Source organism: Pinus tabuliformis, chromosome 2_1, assembly GCF_031772625.1.
Source record: "Pinus tabuliformis cultivar Carrire ecotype Pingquan chromosome 2_1, CPIR1, whole genome shotgun sequence".
NCBI lineage: Eukaryota > Viridiplantae > Streptophyta > Pinopsida > Pinales > Pinaceae > Pinus > Pinus tabuliformis.
In genome coordinates, this window is record NC_142299.1 from 871,944,951 (window position 1) to 871,970,995 (window position 26,045).

Consider the following 26,045-nt stretch of genomic DNA (forward strand, 5'->3'; position numbering starts at 1 on the left):
AATCTTAATTAATTAACTTAATCAATGTGTTTTTCCTAAGTGAGACTCCGGCTAAATCATAAAGACAACTTAACAAATTGAGCAAGTTCACTAAGAAGGCTTTGGACGGTTCCTCATGCTTGACACAACCAAAGCAGAAATATGTATCCACTGTTACAGACATCAACAGTTTGGATATACAAAATTTTGTATAAGTTGAAAGCATTTGTTTGGCTTGTCATTTATTAAGGGATTCAATATAAGGCTAGGTTGGCCAATATTGGTCTCTCAAATGGCCTTTATTTTGTTTTTTTAGTGCCTACAAACATTTAGGTATATCCTCTAGGACTACCGGTTTGCTAGGCGTTGTTAGAGTTGATTTGAGGATCATCATTTGATGCTTATTCAAAGCAGGGTTCATTAGTGAGCAACATTGTATGGGAATGGTTGCGCTCTTGTTTCTACTGCTTTTTATCGGCTTTGGCATAACTTGAGGATAGTGGCAATATTTGTTTTGTGGAAACTGACATGTAAAATTGTTTCAGAACAAGTCCATTCTTTGTCTACTTTCAATTTGATATGGAATGATGATATTGATTATTAGTGGTTGGCAAAAGGAGCTTTGTTGATCGTTTCTGAACAAGTCCACTCTTTGTCTACTTTCAATTTGATATGGAATGATGATATTGATTATTAGTGGTTAGCAAAAGGGGCTTTGTTGATCAAAGATGACCAATATCTTTGGATCGCACAAAATACTCTACTTTTATCTCTGCTTCACTAACTCTACCGAAGAGATTATAAATCTCAATATATATACCATTCCCTTTTTTGTTTTTGCACAACTGTAAATATAAGACATTTCTCAAAAAAATGTCTACTTATTGCCACAATGCAATACCGTACAGCATTGCATGCCCCACGGAATATTTTCCTTGCTTCTTCAAAAAGGCCACCATTCATAGTTAAGAGAACATAATTATTCTTTCTTCCGACTTCATACAAGTTTTTACCTTGGTTCATTCCATAGTTCATTCCATCTTAAGAATCCCATCAAATTCATCAACAGTCGACCTAACCCAAGCCACCTTACCTCCCTACCTGAACTGATTTCAACAAACCATACAAGCTATCTATCCTTACAAGCCATACATCCAAGCTAGTTAACCCGATACCCCCCTATCCATCTCACTAGACCTACTACCAATAGATATTCTCCCTATCTTATACATACCAATGGATAAAAGCATGTGCATATTCTTGTTCAGTCCCAGGCAGTAGGGTAAGCAAACCATTCAACCAGCATTATCTCTTGCAAACAGTAAGTGAAATACCACATGACTAATCAATTTGGAATCCAGAACCAATGAACTGTTTAGAGAGAAATTACAGGAGACACTTGTTAACATTAACAATTATCTCCTATTATCAGTTATCAATCTTGCACAAGGATACTTTCTCAATTTAGTATCTTCCATAAAAATACATGCTATGAAACCATAAACTCTCCTGCCAATATACATTGATCCCAGTTAATATTAAATAAGGGACTGTAAACATTTTAAATAAAACAAAACCATTGCCAATATATAAAGATATTAGTTGCCTGACCTATCTGAACATGAATGAAAGTATACAGGATATAAAGATGATACAGAGCACAAAAGGTTTGATGTCTTAATATATGTAATTTTTCTTCAAATAAATTACATCTTTGAGGACATCAGACTGGCAAATTCCAAACTTTCAATCAACCCATACACCATCATATCATAAGTGTATTACCATAAATTGGTTAAATTATAGTCGTCATTTTCTATCAAGTACAGACTCCACCACACTCTTCAGTGACTGAATAACTTGTAACAGATCAGATTTTTTGTGAGCAGCAGATACGAACAATTGAATACCAGCTGGCAGTTTGCAGTTGTCTAGCAAAGATCGTTTAGACACAGTCAACAGTACTGCCTCATCCTCCAACATCTGCACATCATCAATAATGAATTTAAAAGATTAGCATAAGGGAAATTTCATTTACTCAATCAAAAGCATTTAAAAACAGAGTGACACAAATGCCAACCAAATGAAACCATACATACATGATCAACAATCTCCTGAAGCAACATTGAGTCACTCTTAAATGAACCAGATGTATTTTCCAGTTGCAGAAAGACCAACGGTGACAAGGCATTACTCATAACTTTTAGACCCCGTACTTGTGACAAACCTGCAACTTTATGTTGAAGTGTGAGAATATGCATGAAATTTAAGTTGATAATACAAATATTAGAGTGATAACAATAGAAAAGAAAGAAAATTGCAAGCAATGTCAAAAGAAAGGTTTTCACAAAGGGGGTTTGTTGGATAGGGTCTCGACTCTCAAGCCAATAGCTTCATTGAAGAACCCTCAACTGATCTCACAGGCTCCAAACCATGGGTAATGCCGTATATACTGCTCTATGTCAGATATTCCTGGATAGTAGTGTGATTAAGTTAAACTTGACTGCTCAAGAAACTTTATGGAAAAATTGGAAATGATCAAGGGATGATCCTTACGGCAAAATTTGGTCACAATATGCTCTTGATCATAGTCTAAATCGGTATTGGAACCTTCAAGATCATCAAAGAATATCAATTGGGCATTGCTAAGGTATCTGGAACAACGTGAAGATATCTGGAAGATGCAAGTTTCTTTTAAATCCAGTTTTCTGTGATAGCTTGTGCTTCATAACAATATAGCCATAAAAGATCAGCAATGTCACAATGGCCTTACAGATGGATGTTGTGTAGTTTGCCACAAATAAAAAATGAGTAAGCATGTTATGTGGAACTGGGAGGTTGCCAGTGTTTTGGGCATGGATTGCTTGAGAGTATGGCATTCTTTTTCTCATCCCCTTTGTTGGAAATGGTTGCTTTCGCGGGATAATTAAATGATCTGAGAATAGATGGTGTCAAGCAATCTTTCATGGGGCATTTACTCTATTCCAGTTGGAAAAGTTAGCAACTATTAGGTTCGACTTGTCCATGCAGATCTTAGACAGGGCGGGTAGTTTTAGGAAAGAAGTAGGATCCTTATATGTTGGAGCAATACAGACATGCTTGTCCTCTTACCTTATGTCAGAAGGGGGCACTTATGTGACCACCATTTGGGTCCCCGATGTATCATCATTGATCTCTCTTTATTGTTCAGTAATGTAATATTAGATGCATTTCTCAAAATAATAAATAAACAAATGCATGGGATTCTATTTTCATTGGCAACAAAAATAGACATAACGGTTTGCCTGATAGTATTAGAATATTCCTATTTAGTATTTAATACTCATTCTGTTAGCTGTTGCTATTTTTATTCGTTTAAGCAGTTTCTTAGATGAAACTGAGTGTTTCCATATTCTACATAGAAACTTGATGTTTCTATTATTGTAAATATCTCTGTATTATCATTGAGCTTCTTGCTCATTCTGAATTAATTCATTCAATATTCTTTTATGGTATCGGAGCCAGAAACAAAAAGAGATTTCTTGAACAGTTATTCTCTTCGCATCCTAATCTCTTGAGTTCTCTCATTCCTTTCTAAGGTCGAGCCCTCTGTAAGCCAGGTAGCCTTCACTGAGTCTTAGCCTCGGCTTTGCTCACTGTGATAAAAGCTTACAGTCGTCTATCTCGATACAGAAATGGATTCTTCTCCTGCATTATCATTTCTTCATGTCTAAGCATTTTTTTGAGAAACTCTAGGATCTGTTTTAGAACAAAATTGCCGATTCTGTTTGGATAATCGCAGTCGGTTATCTTGGTGTCAGAAGTGGGATCTCCACAGGGTTTTAAGAAGGGACAGGGCGTGCAGCCATATTCACATTCTCTTCGATCAAACGGTGGCATCGAGAAATTCCGCAGAGCCTTGCGCGTCATCCGCTTAGTCCATTTGATGGGATCGTGGTCAAACTTAGAATTTTTTGCCGTGGCACCTGTGTGTTGAAAAGGGCACTTACGACTTATGATTAGACGAGGGAGACGGAATTGGCGTCAGCGTGTCCGGTTCCATCTGAATCTGGGATCGATCTTCGAAGTCGTCCTCTTGTGACCACTCATAGCAGGCGTCGCTAGTCTCCGTTTGCCGTTAAAGCCTGTAATCACAGAAATTAGCAGCTTGAGAGGGTTCATTCGAAAGGGCTCGCGGTGATTTACTCGAATCCGGCTGTTACAGAAAGCCGCCATGAATACAAATGCAATTAGCAGTGCCGGATCGGCGCGGTTCTGACGGCCATAGCACCCTTGCAGTGGCGAATAAGATCTGAATTGAAGCTACAGACAGGCTACCAAACGAAATGCTTCAAGCACCGATCGATCGATTTTAGAGCTAAATCGACCTGATTCCAATCCGGAAGCTCTCGGATCACCGCAGATCTCAGTAATTCTGCGTGTTGGAAGTTTTTTGAACGGAATCGTCTGGCACTGTCGGCTTGGACTCAGCGGCAGTCATTGCTATCAACGATTTTTTTTTTAGAACTGATATTTGAATTTACCGTATAGTAGCGGCAGTCATCAGGGATTCAAACGTGGGTTCTCCATTGTTTACGACAGCAGCAAGAAAAAAAAAAAAAAAATATATATATATATATATATATAGCAGAAATTCAAAAGCAGTGTGTCGGTGCTACTGTTCTCAAGCTGCCTCTGTATTAGTTTGACGTTGCAGAGTAAAAAGGAAGGTTTGCAATTTTCTGTGGAGATTTATTTCAGCTGGGTAGATACATATATATATATATATATATATATATATATATATATATATATATATTTTAAAATACCTGTCTTGCAGAACAAATTCTGTTTTTTTGATTTGCACCAGGATAAGCGGGCAGCTTCATTAAAATTTGTGTCAGACTTTTGTTTTGAAAATGGCCACGCTCACCAATCTGATGTTAGAAGGAAATCAACGCTTTAATGGCAGCAACTATAACATTTGGAAACAAAGAATGCTGACCATTTTTTAATACAGGCGTCTTGATCAGCTCATTTTGGGCAAAGAGCTTCGTCCCGGTACAGCTAGTACCGATCAAGATAAATTTGATGATCGAAATCGAGAGGCTGTTATGCTTCTCAAGCTCTCTGTCGCTGATGATCAGTTACCGCAGATTCCTTCTGGCAAGACAGCTGCCGAGATTTGGGAACAGTTGAAAGAACTGCACGAAACATCTGACAAAAGCAGAGCTTTTTTCCTCAAAAATCAGTTGTTCTCCATCATGATGGACGAACATATGTCTTTACAGGAACATCTCAACAAAATTAAAGACATTCGAGATCAGCTCGAAGCTATTGGTAGGACCATGGAGGAAGAAGATATGGTAGTCATTACTTTGAAAAGTCTACCAAAATCTTATGAACATTTCATAGAAACACTCAACATTACCACCACAAATGTTGATCTGAAGTTTCCAGAGCTATGCACCAAACTCCTGCAGTAGGATCGGTGGAAACAGCAGTTTGGTAGTGGTGCTTCATCAGTGTCTTCGGAAAATGCATTTGCTGCAAAATATCAGTCCTCTCAGTCCTTTCAGCAAAGAGGCTCTTCTCAGCCTTTTGATCCTGCTAGGAAGAAAAGTGTGCAGTGTAATTACTGTCACAGGTTCGGTCACATGAAGAAAGATTGCCGACAGAGGATTGCTTCTGAACAGAAGAAACAGGGAGGGCCCCATCAGACAGCAAATGTTGCAGAACATTCTGAGCAGACAGATTCTGCCTTTTACGCCTTTATGGCTAAAAGGTCTTCAGATCATGTTCCTTCCTCTCCCTGGTACATTGATTCTAGTGCATCACGCCATTTCTCTCACAGGCGTGACTGGTTTATTGACTTCTCACCTTTCAGTGATTCCGTGGTATTTGGCGGAGGTGAAAAGTACACAGTAGTTGGCAGAGGTACAGTTCAAATCCAGTTTGGTGGGCGCACACTCATCTTTCTGAATGTATACTATGTCCCCGGTATGGAAATCAATCTGCTGTCTGTCAGTCAGATTATGAGGAATTCTCCTCAGCTTGATGTAGTATTCAGTGCACACAAGTGCTCTATTATTGACAGGGAGACTAGTCTAACAGTTGTTGTTGGCCTCGAAGACCATGGTCTATACAGACTACTTGACACCGGTGACTCTTCAGAAGTGGCTCTAGCAGCACGTGTCTCTCCCATCAGCACTCTATGGCATCAGCGATATGGGCATCTAAATATGCAGTATCTCTCTCAGCTCTCTCGGGAGGGACTTGTGTCAGGATTACCTGATATTCAGACTTCGCAGTTGGGGGTATGCAGCGCCTGTCAAGCGGGAAAGCAACATCGGTCTTCATTTAAGGATGGAGAATCTTGGCGCACATCTAAGGTACTCCAGTTACTTCATGCTGATATTTGTGGTCCTATGAATACAGCGTCTATCACTGCTTGCAAATATTTTTTACTTATTGTTGATGATTTCAGTAGAAAGATGTGGGTGTATTTTTAAAAAAATAAATCTGATGCACTTAGTACATTTCAGAAGTTTAAAACCATAGTTGAAAAAGAGTCTGGCTGTAACATCATGACTCTTAGGACCGACAATGGGGGGGAATTTTGTTCTTCAGCTTTTTCCAACTTCTGTGATATTCATGGCATCAAACGTCAGTTAACCACCCCCTACACTCCTCAGCAGAACAATGTTGTCGAGCGTCGCAACCGCACGGTTGTTGAAATGGCTCGTTCCATACTCCAACACAGGAGTGTTCCAAAGAAATTCTGGGCTGAAGCAGTATTTACTGTTGTTTATCTTCTTAACCGATCACCTACTCAGGCTGTTAAAGGGAAGACTCCTGAAGAGGTTTGGTCTGGTCGTAAACCTAAGATCAGTCACCTCAAAGTATTTGGCTCAGTTGCATATGTTTGGATTCCACCTGCTAAGCGCTCTAAGTTGGATTCCAAAAGCCAGAAACTCATGATGACAGGTTACAGTGATCATCACAAGGCCTATAGGCTGATAGATATAGCCACCGGTCGTCTTAGCTTCAGTCGTGATGTAGTATTTGATGAAGACAGAGGATTCTTTCAGTCTTCTTCTTCTGAGCAGTGTTCTGAGGATCAGCCTCACAGTGTTCTTCTTCCGGTCGGTCCACCTGATGGGAGGGATGATATAGCATCAGTATTTGATAATACTCTATCTGAGCTTCCTCCAGAAAACAACCCTCCTCTTGATACCCCTATTGCTCTTGAGTCTTCTCCACCTCCTCCTGATATTGGTTCCTCTACTCTTCGGCCAAAATGGTGGGCTAAAACTATTGGTGATCTCCAAGATGATGAGCTTCTTGAAGGTAGAACTTCTAGACATAAGAACAAACAACAGTCTACAGTCAATTTTGCTCTTATGGCTAACCTTCACAGTATTTTTGAGCCTCAAACCTATTCAGAGGCTAAGGGTACATCTGAGTGGGAACAGGCTATGGAAGCCGAATTCCAGAGTCTTCAGAAGAATCACACCTGGACACTTTCTGATCTTCCTGCAGGGAAAAAGCCCATAGGCTGCAAATGGGTATATAAAGTGAAATACAAAGCTGATGAAACCATAGACAAGTATAAAGCTCGTCTTGTGGCTCGAGGGTTCTCACAGAAGGAAGGCATCGACTATGAAGAAACTTTTGCTCCTACAGCCAAGATGAGTACCATAAGGCTTGTCCTTGCCCTAGCAGCTCAGTTCAATTGGAAAGTTCATCAGATGGATGTAAAGAGTGCTTTCCTAAATGGTGATCTCCAAGAAGAAGTCTACATGACGCAGCCTTCAGGATTCAAGGTTGCTGGTCAAGAACAGAAAGTGTGTTGATTAGCTAAAGCCATTTATGGATTGAAGCAAGCTCCTCGGGCTTGGTACATGAAAATTGATCAGTACCTGACAGATCAGGGTTTTCAGCGAAGCCCATCTGATGCAAACCTGTATATCAAGCATACTGCTGATGATATCTTGCTTGTGGTTGTCTATGTGGATGACCTTATCATTACTGGCAGCTCTGCACATTTGATCCATGGGATCAAACAAGATTTATGCAGAACTTTTGAGATGACAGACTTGGGACTTCTTCATTACTGTCTGGGGGTTGAAGTTTGGCAGACTGAAAATCATATCTTTCTCTCTCAGTCCAAGTATGCAAAAAATCTTGTGGACAGGTTCAGAATGCAGGATTGCAAACCAGCCACGACTCCTATGGAACCAGGGCTCAAACTTTCATCACAGTCATCCTCTCCCCTTGTGGATGAAACTTTATTCAGGCAACTAGTGGGCAATCTCATCTATCTTACTGCCACCAGACCTGACATCAGTTTTGCAGTAAGCTATATCTCCCGCTTTATGTCAGCTCCTAAATCCGATCATTGGATAGCAGCAAAGCGTGTGCTACGATATGTGCGTGGTACTTCTAATTATGGCCTCTTATATACTCGCAGTTCCAATCCTATTCTCAGTGGTTACACTGACTCTGACTAGGCCGATTCGGTTGATGACCGTAAATCTACAGCTGGGTATGTGTTTAGTCTAGGATCTAGTGCTGTTACTTGGACTAGTAAGAAGCAACAGGCAGTGGCTCTCTCCTCAACAGAAGCAGAGTATCGGGGAGCAGTTAAGGCATCCTGTGAGGCAGTTTGGCTTCGACATATGCTTGCAGATATGCATGTTTCCCAGACCAGGCCTACTTCTTTGTTTTGTGATAATCAGGGAGTTCTCAAGCTTGCCAAAAATCCGGTCTTTCATGAAAGAACAAAGCATGTGGAAACTCATTGCCACTACATTCGCCAGCTTGTTGAAGACGGCTCAGTTCAGTTGCAATATGTTCCCACAACAGAGCAGCCCGTCGACATCTTCACCAAGCCTCTTGGTCCTGATAAATTTGTAAAATTCAGAGGGTCTATTGGTGTTGTAAATAGATTGAGTATTAAGGGAGGGTATTAGAATATTCCTATTTAGTATTTAATACTCATTCTGTTAGCTGTTGCTATTTTTATTCGTTTAAGCAGTTTCTTAGATGAAACTGAGTGTTTCCATATTCTACATAGAAACTTGATGTTTCTATTATTGTAAATATCTCTGTATTATCATTGAGCTTCTTGCTCATTCTGAATTAATTCATTCAATATTCTTTTAGATAGGGGAAGCAAAACCCTTCCAAAAAGATTGCTGGTGGACCTAGCAGACTCTTTCAAAGTTCTGCTGTGAACCACATTGTTAGAAGGTTTTGGATAAAGTAAAGTTTATAAAGGTTAACAGAAACCATAGCAGTGCCTAAGAAGGGGAAAGATGCTATGTCTCGTCAGCATGCACGACTTTTGGTATTATTCTGGACCAAAAAGGAACAAACCATTACACAGAGTGGAAGAGAAAACCCAAGAGGGAAGAATGTGTTATGCATTAGTACTTTCTATGGAAGAGAATTTTATAAATATGCAGCAGAAGGTTCAAGAATTTTCAATAACAACCAGGACAAAAAGTCGACTAACAAACAAACATTAAAAAGAATAAATACAAAGGAACAAATAGAATGAGAATGCACACATGAAGAAAATCAAGAAGCATAGTAAGAACAATATGCGTGGATCTACATATCTTAGTGTTGTATTTGTTGAAATGATGGTGTAATTATCACATATGGCCATGGGCAACCTCACTTTGTAATAATTATTATTGTTTATGAGGGTGTTTTTAGGGTTCACCCTAAAGCCAATCTAGTCAACACCCATTTATCATAGTCCATGGTGGTTAAGGGAAACCTAGTCATTATCGAGTTTGTAGCCCCTCTTGGGAGGGCACCCTACCCAAGGCTACAGCAGAGTGCTCCCCCTCCCCTTCTCCTTCATTCTTGAATCGTGCTCCTTGCCCTTTAAGAGCACTCCCTACCACTATGGGGAGCATTCCCTGCATGCTCCTAGGAAGGTGAAAACGAGCATTTTTTCTTGCTTGTGAGAACCAAGCAAGATTCCAAAAGGTTGCTTAATACATGGATATGGATCGAAATAGTCACCCATTGCATTTGCTCTCATTCTATTTCTAATTTCATCCATTTCACTCATCTTTGCTAGGGTTTTGAGTGGGCTTCTTGCCCATTGTTGAGAAGCAAGTTACTTAGAACTTGGAAGGGAGATTGAAGTTTTCCATTTCTAATAGCTTGGAAGGGAGATTGAAGGTTATCGTAGTTACATTCAACGACCATTGGAGAGCTAAAGAGGTAGGTGTTAAAACTCATTCTTGTTTGTTTCTTCCTTGTTGTAAACTAGTATATTCCATCTGTTGTTAACTACTATAACTTTTATCTTAAATAGTTTGATTTCTTCTCCTCCTTTTTCATTGTTCTCCTTCCCTATCATTCTATTGCAGGCAAAGTCACTTTTTTCGCCAAATATTAAGGATCAAATTGGAAATTCAACATATTTAATCAACAGTCATAAAAATCCAATGGCTCATCTAGTCCATCGTTCAATTGTATGGTTGCCTTCAGAAATTTGATTACAAGTGCTCTTTCGCAGGAATGGTTGTCATCGCCAGGATGCCTCTACGCACTAACATATCTTGGAATGATCGCCTCACACACATTATTTTATATTTATTAAATTTAATAAGTACTTTTTTATTATCCTATATAAAAATTTGCAATATATATATATATATATATATATATATATATATATATATATATATTCATTGAAATTTCATAGCGAATTTTATCAGAGACTTGTGAGTTTCTATTGAATTTCATTGTTGTTGAATTCGAACACGAACAGAAACTAGGTGACTAAGATTACAAGCAACAAGCTATTCTCAAGAAGTATGATGAGTATGTGATTTATCCTTTTGGTACCATTTTCTATTATGATGGTGGTGTAGGGAAATCAAATTTCCCAAAATACTAGTGATGACAAGGAAGAAGTAAGAAATAATACATACCATGGAGAGGAGGGAGAAATGGAAGCAAATGATGATCATGAAACTAACAATGATTATGGAAAGATAAGATAAGATAATTTTATTAATTTTCAAGATCAATGGGACTAAAGAATACATCCAGTACAAGTCCAATGTGCGAATGCAAACGCAACTCCTAGAAAATGCCAAAGCTAAATCTAGGATAAAATGGAGTAAAGAAGCAAGCCTCATAAACATGTATAGAACTAAGTTGCACAGAGTGCTGAAACATTTCAGAGTTTCCAAAACGGGTACGTTTAGAAATGTCACGTCCCAAAAATGTAAACGTCAGTCGAAACGTTGTCTAAAATGTCATGTATGTATATATATAAAAAAAAAAATTATAAATAAATGAATAACACATTATCTTGCAAGAAAAAATGGAATAATACCCATAGATGACAATTTAGAAGGAATTCCAAGTCTATATTAATTCTCATAGATGATTACATGATGGTCAAGTTTCAGGGGAGTTTCAGCTGAGTTTCAGAGTTTCGGGTATGGTTACAGCGCAAAACGTTGGGTTCCTAGAAGTTTTGTGCAACATAGGTATAGAACCAAATCAAAGGCCCCTAGTGATGTAGAAAACTAAGTGAATAAGTTCAGGGCTGGAGTTTGGTGACGTCAAGAATGCCCAAGTTTGATACCTGACGGCGAGGAGGGCAACAATGGCGTTGGCTCGCTATCGAAGTCCTTTGGATCCAACTAGGTGTCTGGATGCATGATCCTAGGGGGAATGTAGTTGTGAGGGATACTCCTAACATCCAAAGCCAAAAAAAAAAAAGCTCTAGATAAGTCTATAGTTGCTCCGCCAGGGTTGGGGAGGACTCTAGAACTAATCCCTCTGGCGCTCTGGGTGCTGTTCAACACCTTTGAAACAATTTCGAGGAAACTAGTTGGCCTCCCAAAGGGGTCGCTGAGGGGAGACCTGAGGTCTCATTGTTCTACTATCTGAAATACTCTGGAACTCAGGTATTATGAATATAAATCATTAATAGTTAACAATGATTAGTATATTGAAGAGGCATGTGTCAGAAGACAACCATTTACGAAGGGGTACCAACCTAGATATATATATGGGACCCTCGGTTGTAACTAAATCATATTATTCATATTCTCATTCATACATTATATATATATATATATATATATATATATACTTGTATCCTCAATGGATATCTTCATATTCCAAGTGTTCTGAAGATTATTGTGAAGTACAAACTTTGTTTGTAACACTTGGTATCAAAGTTGTTCGATCCTCTAGTCACTCAATAGTTGCACAGAGCCAATCTGATCCAGTCTTTGGCCATTGAAAAAATAAAATAAAGAGAAAAAAAGAAAAGAAAAAAGGTAATATATATATATAAGAGAAAAATGAAAAAAAAAACAATAGAAATTTTTTTTATTAAAGGGGTATTATTAGTATAAAAAAAGGGTATAATTATCATAGAAGGAAAAGGTAGTTATAAAAGTTAAAAGAGACTTTATTTCAAAAAAGGGGTAATTAATTAAAAAGAAGGGAAAGTTTCATTAAAAAGGGGATATTTTTAGGTCATAAATAATAATAAGAATAATAATAAAGTAAAAAGAGAAAATATTCTTATATTCTCAAAGCTCATATAAAAATGAAAAAAAGGAGAAAAAAGAAAGTAAAAAAGGATTTTGATGGACAGCCTGAAGGATCATGTGGTTCCTCAAGTGAGAGGAAACACGGATGCATATTAGATGTCGACAGCTCTAACCACTCTCCATCAGAGTATCAATGAGAGCAGGAAGATGGTACTCAAAGAACAATTGAAGAACATCAAGATGACAAAGGTTGAAAGTGTAGTTCATTATCTTAGCAGGGTCAAACAGGTACGTGATGATTTGGCTGCTATTAGTGAGACAGTTGCATCCACAGAATTAGTCAGGATAGCTATAGCAGGACTTCCTAAGTCTTGGGAGGTCTTTGGAGATGTTGTTACCTCCAGGAAGAATCTTCCCAATTGGGATAGATTCTGAGATGATTGTGTACAGCATGAGATACGAAACAGTGGCAGTGGTGGGGTGAAGATAGCAGATGAGTAGGATGTAGCCTTGACAGTGAGGGGGAAGAAAAAAGGAAAGGCCAGGAAAGGGGCCTCAACAAATGGGGCTAAGGGAAGGGAGAAGAAGAAGAAGAAGAAAGAACCGCATTTGTCCAAAGTCAAATGTTGGGCATGTCAAAAGATGGGACACTATGCTTCTACATGTCCTGAGAGGAAGAACAAGGGAAATAAGGGTACTGCAACCTCAACAGAGGTGGAGCAGTTTGCTTCACGGTTTGACCAGGACTTTGCATTTATTACTTCTACATCTAATAGGAGAACATCATCCAATGTGTGGTACATAAACAGTGGGGCTTCCCGCCATATGACAGGTGCATGGGAGTTCTTTTCAGAAGGTGCTACAAGGGGCAGCAGCATTGTAAATAGGACAGCAATGGCACAATGGGACAGCAGCAACAAGAAGGTGTAGCAAGCACATGGTGGCAAGCATGGCGCTGCAAACACATTGGGACAACTAGGCTATGATGCTTGGTGGAGCATGGTAAATGGGACAGCAAGCAATTATGGTACAACAATGAGATGCAACATGATGGGCACGGTGAGGTACATGATGAGGCAGTGCTGGTGGGTGCAGCAAGATGTTGCAGTACAAGAAGGTGCAACATAAGGCGCAACAGTATGATAATGAGGTCCAGCATAGTGATGATGGGAGCAGCATGGTGCAGCATAGTGAGGAGCAGCATGATGACAAGGTGCAGCACTATGATGAATGATGAAGTCACCTGGGAGAATCAGTTGAAGCAACATGTCTTCAACTGAGCTCAGCTACCTTATGTATCATCTACTTAGAGATGATCTATGCTCTTATTTAGATAAGTCAAAGTGTTGACTTCTGTTGTGAATGTATACTCTCTCTCTCTCTCTCTCTCTCTCTCTGTTGAACTATTAAAGAACATATAAGAAGAATTGATCAAGGGTTTCCCCACATTGGAGTTTGTCCCTGGCTAGCGCCACATCTTGTGTCCTCTTGTCTTGGCTTGTCTTGGCATGTTTATGTTCTATTTGCAATTTACTATTATGTTGATGTGATTGCTAATCTAGAAAAGATATTGAGCGAACTGTGAAAATTGAAATAAATTTCTCTAAGCATAGAACATACCTAAAATTAACATGGTATCATCGTTGAGGTGAAGACAAAGCCCAAGCAAGAGTGAAAGAGCAATCATCGAAGACAGTTGGGAAAGGACAAAGGACTCAATGGGTTCCTCATCCCTCTTCAAATTCACCAAAGGTGAAGACGAAGCAAATAATATTATCAGAATGGCGCAGCGGAAGCATCTGATGGCCTACCTAAAGATCACTTCAATGGGAAGTCTGGATCTAAGGGTGGAAGGAAAGGCAGATGCCTTGCTTGCTATAAGTTCGACCATTATGCGAAAGAGTGTCTGAATGATAGGGACACATCACTTGATGATGATAACAATCATTCCAGGAACATCTTCAATGATCGAAGGAATGACAGGTAATGCAAGTCATCAAGGAAATGACCGACTCTTCAAAGAAAGAAAGTAACTCTAGGTATGAAGAATCGATTGTTATTTCTGACAAGATAAAGCAGCATTATCTTATATTGGCCCTCTCCTCCAGACTCTTTGGGAATCTGGCTTATCAATTGTAGTACTTCAAGGCACTTCATCGGATAGAAGGGTGCACTCTCTAATTTGGTAGAGATGGAAACAATCATGAGATTATACTTGGAGGCAATGCCACCTATCCCGGAAAGAGTGTAGGGAATGTTACCCCTCAATTGAATGAGGGTAACTCGATTCATTTACGAGAATCTCTTTATGTACCCAATCGCAAGAAGAACTTGGTGTCCATTTCGGTAATGGAAGTCAAAGGTTTCAGGGTGGCATTCATCAATGGAAAGGTACGTGTTTGAAAATGAAATTTTCAAAGATGCTTTTACTCATGGGTTCAGGGTTGGCAATTTGTATCAAGTTGCAGGAAGTCCATTGGGGACCATGTCAGTTGACACATCTCATCTATAGCACTGGAGGTCTACTTTATGGGGCCCTACCCGATGTGAGTTAGATGGTGACAAAGATGCCTGAATTCAAAAAGAGCATGAAGGTACATGTCTAAGATGTACCGAAGGAAAATCTTACATGGGGACCATTCCCCTCATGTAGCAAGTCCACAGGTTTGGAACAACCCGAGGGGTTTGAGATTCATGATCAGGAATCTCATGTATGCAGGTGGAAGAAAGCCCTCTATGGCTTGAAGCAAAACACCCTGGGCATAGTATGAGAGGATTGATAATTGTCTGATGAAGCTGAGATTCACTAGGAGTGAACCCGATCCAAACCATTGCTTGAAGGTTGTGGATGATAGACCTCTCATACCGACACCTTCTGAGGACGACCTGTTTCTAACAGGTGTAGACCCTCTCATTTGCAAAAGTAAGAGGGAGTTGGATTCCAGAGTTGGAATGGTAAACTACAAGCCTATGACTACGTCAATGGAGCTTAACTTTCAGAAGTTATGTGCTAGTGATGTCGAACCAAATTTGGGAAATGCCTCTGAGTTCCATAAACGCATTCGCATTAATGTTCTTGGTGAACTTTTGTCCAGATACATGTTTTGCAGTTAGCATGTTGGGATCATATTTTGGTTGAGCCTCACTAGATTGGTGACAAGAATCTTCTCATATATCTTCGGGGCACAATCCCTCATGGATTGAGATACGCTGCCGTAAATATGAAGCTGCATGATTATTCGAATGCTGACTGGGCAGGAAGTGTGGAGGATCTCAAGAGCAATTCTGAGTGCTGATTCTCTTTGGGTTTTGCTCGATATCCTCGATGAGCAGGGAGCAGAAGATGGTTTCTTTGGGCACCGTTGAGACCGAATACATAGCTACGAGTATGACCTCATGTGAAGCTGCCTGGTTGCGGAAGCTCTTCAATGAGTTATTTATACACATGATGGATACCACCATGATCTTTTGTGTCAACCAAAGGGCGATTCGATTGTTGAGGAATCTCGTATTCTATGATTGCTCTAGCATATAGACATCAGATACTACCTTATCTGGGATATGGTACATCGATGAGCAAAAAGGCTCCATCGCATTGGGACTGATGTGCAAGTCGCAAACATTCTGTCGAAGCCCCGAGGAAAGGTCAAATTTGTGACTTTCCAAAACAACTTGGAGTCGTTGAGAGACCCTCTTATGAGGGTCTTGCACGATGCATGCATTGAGCTCTAGGAGCTCCGGGGGGCTTGGGGTACTTCTTGGAGTGACAAGCCACCATAGGGCGACTCACCCTCCCCTAGTGGTGCACTGTGTACAGGGTGAAAGGTTCATCCTTCCCCTGTGATACCAAGTGGCGACTTATGGACAAGATGAGTAGTTCTCCTATCGAGGCATCCTACCCATGTAGTTTGGGACTCATGGGAAGTACCTCTCATCTGGCCAATGAGTAGGGAAATGGGGTTAGGTGTGAAAATTCTATCACTCTAACAACTGATTTATTTTTCCTACTTATTCCACAATAAGTTATTTATGAAATTACTTTAATAAACATTAAACTAAATAATGTTGCAGATATCACACTATAATTCAGAAACAAACATATGCACAAGCATTAACACATTGACAGATATTTTGGACAACAGTCCCCGGAAAATCCCAATGTGGGAAAACCGGTGCAACAAGCAAGGATTTTATTATTCAGCAATTCTTCTGTACAACAGGTTGCCAAACTGGCATACCCACAGAGACATAATTCTCCAGCACTTCTCCCAATCCCAGTGTCAGCCCAACTGACCTCTACGTGGCTCTCAAACCCTCTGTGTCAGCAACTGCTTGATTGTATCAACCTTGGGCCTCTTTGCATCACTCACGCAGGCCCAGCAAGTGACTGTGCAGTGTTCTACTACCTCTGCGTCTACCTGAAAAGCCCTGCGTCTGCCTGTCCTGCCTCAACGCTGATCTCTAGTGGCTGATCCCACTTCTCTGCTCCGTACTTGCTGCCTCCTAACTGCTCACCAGACCACTAGTTCAATTTCTCAGCTAACCCCGCTCCAGAAATTGAACTACCTGGTCTCCCTCAGTGTGTTCTCCAAGTGACCCTCAAGCCTCCTCTTATACTTTTCTCGTTGGCAAATCAACAGCCGAGATTAAGTCTCTAATCAATGGCTAAGATTAGATTTGGCTTGATCCATGACTTTTGGACCATTCTATCTCCCAAACTGTTCAGAATCTCCCCAAACCCTTTCTGGGTATTGGAGATCTCATGTGCCTTAGCCTCTCCACCAATTTTCATGGCTAGAGCACATCCGATGCTACCCCAAATCAACATTAGGGACCATAGTACTACTATCGATGGACGTATCGTTGTATCTATTGTACTCCCTACGCTAGGATGACCTCCATTGATCCGAGATCAATGAAACTAATTTGGGATCAGTATGAGTGGTTTGAGACACTCTCTTTTGATATTGATCTGGGATCAATGAAAATGACTTCGGGTCAGTAAGAGTGACATAACTCACTCTCTTTTGGAACTGATCTGGGATCTCTAAGAGTGGTATGACACACTCTCTTCATATGGAACTGACTTCGGGTCAGTAGAGAATGGTATGCGACATTCTCGATCAATTCTTCTTCTTCATGGTTCAGCAGAACAGAGCAATACAGGGCACTAGTAGAGATAGTACAGTCTAGCAAATGGATCAGCGGATGGAGTTCTCCCTAGTTGAGAGGGAGTGTTAAAATTGGCAACTAGGGCCAAACTCCATGTGGGTCATCTTATTTATGGCAGCTGATATTTTTCTTGGACTCCTCTCATCGAGAGGTGTAGGATTGATCTAAAGATCATCCGATTCTAATAAGTATTCATGGAGTTATGAATTTATTTGTGTTATAAGACAATTCGTCAAGGTCGGCCAGCGACCAAATAACCCAAAGATGTGCTCAATGTTTTAGTATAAAAGGAGGTGACTTGATAGTCATTTCTACACACTTCACTCTTGATTTCTCTCCACTTGTTATGGGTTTTAGTGGCAAGAGAAATCTAGAGAGGAAGCCATAGAGACAAGAGGAAAGGAGGTTGTCCTAGTCGCAACAAGTAGACAGGCCAGCGAGATTTTGAAGGGACGTTGGAGGTCAGCTTCAAGTGATCGAGCGCTGGAAGGAGAGTTTATCTACGCTGCTAGGAAAAGCCTTCTATAGGCTGTCTAAGGAACCCTCATACACTGCCCTAACCTCGTTGTTCTAAAGCCTACTCACGCTGCCCATACATGCCCTAGCCGCAGAACTATGGTGCCCTAGACACAGGCCTAATGTGGTTGTCCTAGACCCTAGACGCAGTCACTAAATGAGGACTGTTAGGGAGGCCAAGTTTGGAAAGAAGAATTGTAGATTGGTTGAGGGCAACAAGACGTGAGGTAAGCCTATTTCGAAAGGTTGTTAGTGTGCAGCGGAGGTTTGTGGTAGGCCGCAGGCCTAGCCACTCCAAGACATGCCAGCATGGAAGTGTCAGGGGCTGCCATATGCCCAGAACAACAGCATGAGGAGGCAGCGATCTACCTTGACTAGGCTGCAGTTCATTAGGTTGCTCAAGGTATGTTTTAGGCATGATTGTTGGGACAGCAGCTACAACAATACGACTGGGACAACAACAATACAATTGGGACAGCAGTATGGTAAGCTAGGTGTAGCAATGCCACATAGGAGCAGCAAAAGCACATTGGGACAGCAATGGCAAGCATGGTGTTGCAACGGATAGCAGCATGGTAAATAGGACAGCAATGACATTGTGCAGCAATGGCACAATGGGATAGCAACAATAGCAAGGTGCAACAAACACATGGTGGCAACCATCGTGCTGCAAACACATTGGGACAACAAGGACATGGTGCTTGGTGGAGCATGGTACATGGGACAGCAAGCAATTATGGTACAACAATGAGATGCAGCATGATGGACACGGTGAGGTACAGGATGAGGCAGCATTGGTGGGTGCAGCAAGATGATAAGGTACAACAAAATGTTGCAGTACAGGAAGGTGTAGCATAAGGCACAGCAGTATGATGACAAGATCCAGCATAGTAATGATGGGTGCAGCATGGTGCAACACAGTGAGGTGCAGCATGATGACGAGGTGCAACACTGTGATGGGTGATGAAGTCACCTAGGAGAATCAGTTGAAGCAACATGTCTTCATCTGAGCTCAGCTACCTTATATATTATTTAGATAGAGATGATCTATGCTCTTATTTAGATAAGTCAAAGTGTTGACTTCCGTTGTAAATGTACTATCTCTCTCTCTCTCTGCTGAACTATTGAAGAACATATAAGAAGAATTGATCAAGGGTTTCCCCACACTGGGGTTTGTCCCTGGCTAGTGCCACATCTTGTGTCCTCTTGTCTTGGCTTGTCTGCTGCAATTTATGTTTATGTTCTATCTGCAATTTACTATTATGTTGATGCGATTGCTAATGTGCAAAAGATATTGAGCTAACTGTGAAAATTGAAATAAATTGCTCTAAGCATAGAACATACCTAAAATTAACAAGGTTGTACTAGGAGATGACTGCACTGTGAGAGTTATTGGTGTGGGGACTGTGACCTTTGAGAGGGAGTCTTTGCCTCCTTTGAAGGTCATGGATGTTTTGTATGTTCCGGGGATGAAGAAGGAACCTGATTTCAGTGTCTGCTATGGAGGAGAAGGGGTTTGACATCACCTTCTCAGGAGGGTAGGTATTGACACATCCCAGGGGAGCTTCCATCACTTTGGCCAAAGTGATTGGAGTCCTCTCTGGGAAACTATACAAGTTTAGTTTTCAATCAGCAGGTGCATTGGTGAGTAGCACATCTGGTAGCACTCACACTAGTACCACCAGCAGTAGAGACTTGTGCGAGTTATGGCACCGGAGGATGGCGCATATGCATCATGGAGCTTTGAGAGTACTGAGGGAGATCACTACTGGAGTCCCTGATTTCAGTGTCAAGCATTACGAGGTCTGCAGAGGGTTTGCTTTGGGAAAGTACACCATGTTACCATTCCCAGCGAGCGACAACAGATCTACAGGTATACTAGACTTGATTCATACTGATGTTGGTGGTCGTATGTCTCATGTGTCTTTGCGTGATTATGAGTCTTATGTTATATTCATTGATGACTACTTTAGGAGGACTTGGATATATTTCTTGAAGACCAAGGGTTAGGTCTTCAATCGCTTTTAAGAGTTCAAACCTCTTGTGGAGAAGCAAACAGGTAGGAAGATTCGGGTCTTGAGGTCAGACAATGGTGGTGAGTAAACGAATGGTGGGTTTTCTGACTTCTGTGCACGGGAGGGCATTAGGAGAGAGTTCACATTTCCTTACAAACCCCAGCAGAATGGGGTGTCTGAAAGGAAGAACAGAGCTATTGTTGGGGCTGCTAGAGCGATGATTCATGATCAGGGGTTGCATTTGCTTTTGTGGGCTGAGGCCTACAATACTATTGCTTATCTTCAGAACGGGAGTCTTCACAGAGTATTGGGGAATATGACTCCGAAGGAGGCTTTCACTGGAGAGAAGCCTCATGTGGGATATCTTCGTATCTTTGGATGTCTCACATATTCTTATATCCCCAAGGAGCAGAGGACGATGTTGGAACCCATGGCAGAGAACAGTATCTTTATGGGTTACAGCGAGACTTTGAAGGCCTATCGGATCTTCATTCCTTCTAAACGGAGAGTGGTGATTAGGAGGGATGTGAAGTTCGAGGAGGAGAGGGCCTATCAGAGATCACAAGAGTATGACGAGAGAGAGTCACAGACTTCTCCTCAGCAAGGAGGTCAAGTACAGGGAGCAGGACCTCAAGGTTCTAGATCGATTGATGTAGGAGATACTTCAGTGTCAGTGACATCTAGGGCACCAGTGGCGAGTTCACCGAGCACTTCTTTAGGGAGTCCCTGGTTGAGAGGGAGTGAGGAACTCCTCCTTGGTTAAGAGGGAGCGAGGATCTCCTCCCTGGTTGAGAGGGAGTGAGGAACTCCTCCTTGGTTAAGAGGGAGCGAGGATCTCCTCCCTGGTTGTGAGGGAGTGAGGGTGGACATCGTGTTCTCCATGTGTCATGTACTATGGCTAGGTTTAACAGCCGTAAGCCTAGTACATGAATGCTGGTAGGGAGAATGGTGGATTGGATAAGAATTTGGGACCGATATTCTTTGATGATTTGTACTATGACCAAGACTAACGGTCGTAAGTCATGTACATTGATCTCTAAAATGATAGAACACATGGCCTAGTAACCCCTAAAATAGACTTTTTTTTTCCTTATATGGCCTAGAAATCCTTGCTGGTGAATGGACCAAGACTAACGGTCGTAAGTCATGTACATTGATCTAAGATAAGAATAGTCCTGAGAACCGACATTTCCTAGTGTCAAGTATTGTGACAGTGGATTAGGAAATGGTCCTGTGAGGACATACCTGCTGCACACCTAGGCGGGGTATGTGCCTTGAGAGGTGATGGTGTCCAAATTTGTTGCTCCCAGCATTGTGCTCTAATCTAGTGGAGAGATTGAGTGTATTTGCTTGGTGAACACCCGGGTGGGGTATGTGCCTTGAGAGGTGGTGGTGTCCAAATTTGTTGCTCCCAACATTGTGCTCTAATCTAGTGGAGAGATAGAGTGTATTTACCTAGGACATTGATGTTTTGACAATGCTGGCTACGATGATGTAAAATATTATTGATGCTTATCAATGTAGATCCTTTCTTATATGAATATTTCAACTTGAGAGTATCATGTTGTGTCATTATGAATACCTCCCTAGCTAAGAGGGAGTGTTGAAGATGTAACTAGTGTCGATCTTCATAATGTAGTATCATCAATGTATTCGTTAAATTCATTATTATTGTTTTATTTTTGGTCAAAGCAAGTTCTTCATGCTTATAGAGTCAAAGAGTCAAAAAGAATTTATTACAAGTCAAAAACAAAAATATATTTGAGTCAAGTCCCATTTGGACTTTTTGTAAGAAAAGAAAAAGAATTTTATATTGAGTCAAATTCCACCAAAATAGTCAAAGTCGACCCTCCTTGGGAACAAGTTGGCCTGGGCCTCCAAGGGCCACCCACTCAACCTCCTAGGCAGATATATATACAGAGGACATTTCAACCTATTGGCACATCAATCAAGCACAATTCAAGGAGCAATTTTCTAGCAAAGGAGAAAGGGAACCCAATTAAAGGAGAAAAAAACTAGCATATGTGGAGGATAATTCCTGAAAAAGAGGACGACTTTTGAGGCAGCTACAGACATATTTTCATCCTTCTAGTACGGACCCGAAATTTAAGGACGTTGACCACAAGAGGACTAAAATTTCAAGAAGAAGATCTAATTTGGTCCAATTTTGACCTGTATTGACTTTGATGCTTGGAGGTGACTTGGAGGAGGGTTGGACTTGATGTTTTGGTCGCAGTTTTGGTCTTGGGTCTTCGATATCTCATTTTGATTTGATTCTATATGAGAACGATTGTTGGGTTTTTCCCTAGCTTGGAGCCTAATTTCTGATGTCTCTTATCTCTCTATGATCTTTATGTTTTGAACATTTGTATAATCGTTGATGAAGAACACTTAAGAAGTAATAAGAAGCCATTAATCATTCACAAGTAATTATCAAGAAGAGGAATCAAGTTTTAATCTACACTATACATGGTTTCTCAACACCCATCTAAGTAATTTGTTGGTTGATGATTTATGGTGGGTTGGTTAAGCCCTGGAAGTTGTTATAGCTATGTGATCAGATGGTTGTATCGTTTGGTGGCAAAGGATAACTAGTGATTGAGGGCAAATGAGAGCTTGATGGACTAGGCCTCAACCCAAGTTACTAACTATGTGCAAATGAGAGCTTGATGGACTAGGCCTCAACCCAAGTTACTAACTATGTATTATAGCTTTGTATAGGGGTTGTAAAGTGCCATGATCCTTGGTACAAGGCCCTATGATTTTCTTAGGGTTGAACTGATAAGAACATGTTTTGGGCCATAAATTCTTGTGTATTGTCATTGATCCAACAGTTGTTATAATTTTGTTGTGCAAGTTATTTTGAAGTTAGGCATTCCTAGTGTGTTTATGCTTCTAGTTAAGACATAGATCAGAGCTAGGGTGTGTGGGATTTTTAACATGGGATCAAAGCTTCTTTGAAGGGCAGTGAGATTAGAGTGTGCACAAGTGTAAGCTCTAGGAGGTAGTTGTGAGACTGTTGCAGGAAGCAGCAACGTTTCCAAGACAGTTGGCCAAACATGGAGCAGAAGGTTCAACTGAGAACATGGAGATGCAGTCTTGACTAGTTTGGTGATGAGATAGGGTGGGAGTTCTAGTGGATTGGTGGAGAAATCGGTGCACAACAGTATGTTGAGTAGCAGGTTGCCGACACCATTGATGGTCTTCCGTTGGCATGTGAAAGTATGTTGAGACAGTTCAGGTGCCTTGGCAAAGACTGCTTTGGCATGGACGAGGTAGCTTCGTGTGGATGGCAGGTTGATCGTGAGATAGTATCTTCATTGGGCTGCAGAGTTGCACATCCGACAGTGGAGCCATGTGCATATTGATGGAAAATGTAACAAAATTCAGTCTTCATAATTGTCATTGTACTTATGTCATTATATATTTCATGTAAGAAGCAAAAGAAAGAAAAAGAAATGTAATTTACAAGCATGGGTTTCATGCTCAAGTCAAATTGCTTTCTAGGTCAAGCATGTTCTTAATGCTTCTAGGATTTTTTGAGTCAAAGGTATATTTTTCATGAGTCAAATTATTGTACTAGAGTCAAGTACCATTTGGACTTTGAAAAGCAAATGGAAAACAAATTTTATTTGAGTCAAAAATGTCAATTTTGTCCCCACAAGACCAAGTCAGCCCTAGAAGGGACCCATTCGACCTCCTAGATGTGTATAAATAAAGGACAATCCGACCACATTTAGAGCATCTCAAGCAAGTTTCGATTTATGTGCCAAGAAGAGCAAAATACAAATTAACAAGTGAAAGAAGTCAAGGGAGAGAGCGGAGATCAAGAAATAAGAAGAAAAGAACTTTATGCCCTAAATCTCTCACACGTGGGAAGTTGCAAGGGTTATTGTAGGGACCAAAATTGCAGACCTACTGCAGATCCGAAATTTTGTTGTAGGAACCGAAAATTTCAGATTTAACCAGATTTGGAAGGCTTTGACTTGAGTTGACTTTGACTTGTTAGAAGAGCATGGAAGGAAGGTTGACTTGGGTCTTGTGATTCGTCTTGGTTTTGGTGCTAGGGTCTTGGATTTCTCATTTGATCTGATTCTATAAGAAGATAAGTTTTTACTGGGATTTACCCTTGGAGCGGTTTTTCCCTGGCTTGGAGCCTACATCTTGTATTCATTGTCTTTTTGTGATCTTCATGGGTTACGGTTTTGGTAATTGTTTGTTGAAAAGCATAATAAAAGTACTAAGAAGCCAACATAATTTTGCAAGCAATTATCAAGTAAGGAGAGATCACCACAATTGTTGCCCTATTGATTTTTCAACACATATGAGGTATTCGACCTAGGAGGATGAGTACACTTGCACGAGACTGACCTTGAAAGTATTGGAAAATTCAAAGTGGTAGCTCATTAAACCAATTTTCCTTTAACCTTAATATTTGCTTGTGAACTTAGTTAGTCTTCTTGTGTTCTTTATTTAGCTCTTTGTCATCAAACAAATATCAAAAACAGAAATAATAACAACAGAGGACACATGAATTAGGCTCTCAGCTAAGGCAAAACCCCTCCAAGTAGTAAACCCATCAAACTCTTCTCTTCTTATAGAATATGCTTCAAATGAGACAACAAAGAACCAAACCCTATGTTGCACAAAACTTCAAGGAACTCTACGTTTCAAGCCGTACCCTACCCGAAACGCCAAAACTTGGCCGAAACTCTGCTAAAACTCGACCATCATGTAATTATCTATTAGAGTTAATATAGACTTGTTTTTCCTTCTAAATTGTCATCTATGGGTCTTAATCCTTTTTTTCTTGCAAGATAATGTGTTATTCACTTATTTATATATATATATATATATATATATATACATATATGACGTTTCGGCTTACGTTTCAACAAACATTTCCATTTTTGCGAGGTGACGTTTCTAAACGTACCCGTTAAACCCTAGACCAAGTCCTCATCCAAGTACCAAGTCAACCCTTCCAATCAGGTCATCCTTGATCTAGTACTAACCAGCTTCAAACTACTACTTCTACCAACTTCAATATTGCTTCTTCGACCTGCACCTTTGTTCTACCATTTCTGCCTTATCGTTGTTGTAGAAACCCTAATCCAACTTCCTCTTGAAACCTTCCTTGAGCAAGACAGCTCCTCCCAAGGTCAATGAGGTCAAGATAGAGTATTCTTCCTTCCAACAACAAGAGACTGCACTTCATCCTACTGCAACTTAGATCTGCAATTTTAGCCTCCTTTGTAGTTGTAGAAACCCTATACTTTCACACATGTGAGAGAGAGATAGCCCAAAAACAAGTCTTCTTCTTCTTTTAGACCTTCGCTCTTCTTGTTTTTTTGCTTCCCAGCTATAGATCGAAATTTTTCCTTAAGATCGAACTTCTTGGTGATTGAGTCACAAATAAGGTCGAACTACTCCTTTATATAGCCTTTCCAAGTGGTCAAATTCCCTCCTTTAGGCCGACTTGAAGTTGTTAGCGCTGACTTGTACTTTTGGGGTTTCCAGGACTTTTTAGACTCAAAAATAACTCTTTTCTCACTTACATTTTGCTCGGAAGGGTCTTATAAACATGAGGTTGACTTTGTTGCCTCATGACAATAAATCCTAAGACCTAACAAACCCTAGAAGCATGAAGAACATATTTTTACCTAGAAGACCATCAACAAGAAGCATGAAACCCATGCTTTGATAATAACTATTTCTTTTATTCTTTTGCTTGTTACATAAGATACATATTTAAATGAGTACAACAACAATTATGAAGACCGAAACTAGTTACATTTTCAACAGAAAGGACACAAGTTCAATTGAAACACTTTTA

The 26,045-nt window shown here is 40.4% G+C and overlaps 1 protein-coding gene across 1 annotated transcript in view; it reads right to left on the minus strand.

The window, feature by feature from the left end:
* Nucleotides 1–1,538: 1,538 nt before the first annotated feature.
* The window catches only part of LOC149203432 (long chain base biosynthesis protein 1b-like), a 233,294-nt gene continuing 208,787 nt past the window's right edge, over nt 1,539–26,045 (minus strand). The window contains exons 12-13 of the mRNA XM_089403432.1: nt 2,079–2,206; nt 1,539–1,962 (exon numbers count right to left, since the gene is read on the minus strand). Coding sequence (XP_089259558.1) covers nt 1,789–1,962; nt 2,079–2,206 — 302 coding nt within the window. The 3' untranslated portion in view covers nt 1,539–1,788. The remainder of the gene's footprint in view (nt 1,963–2,078; nt 2,207–26,045) is intronic.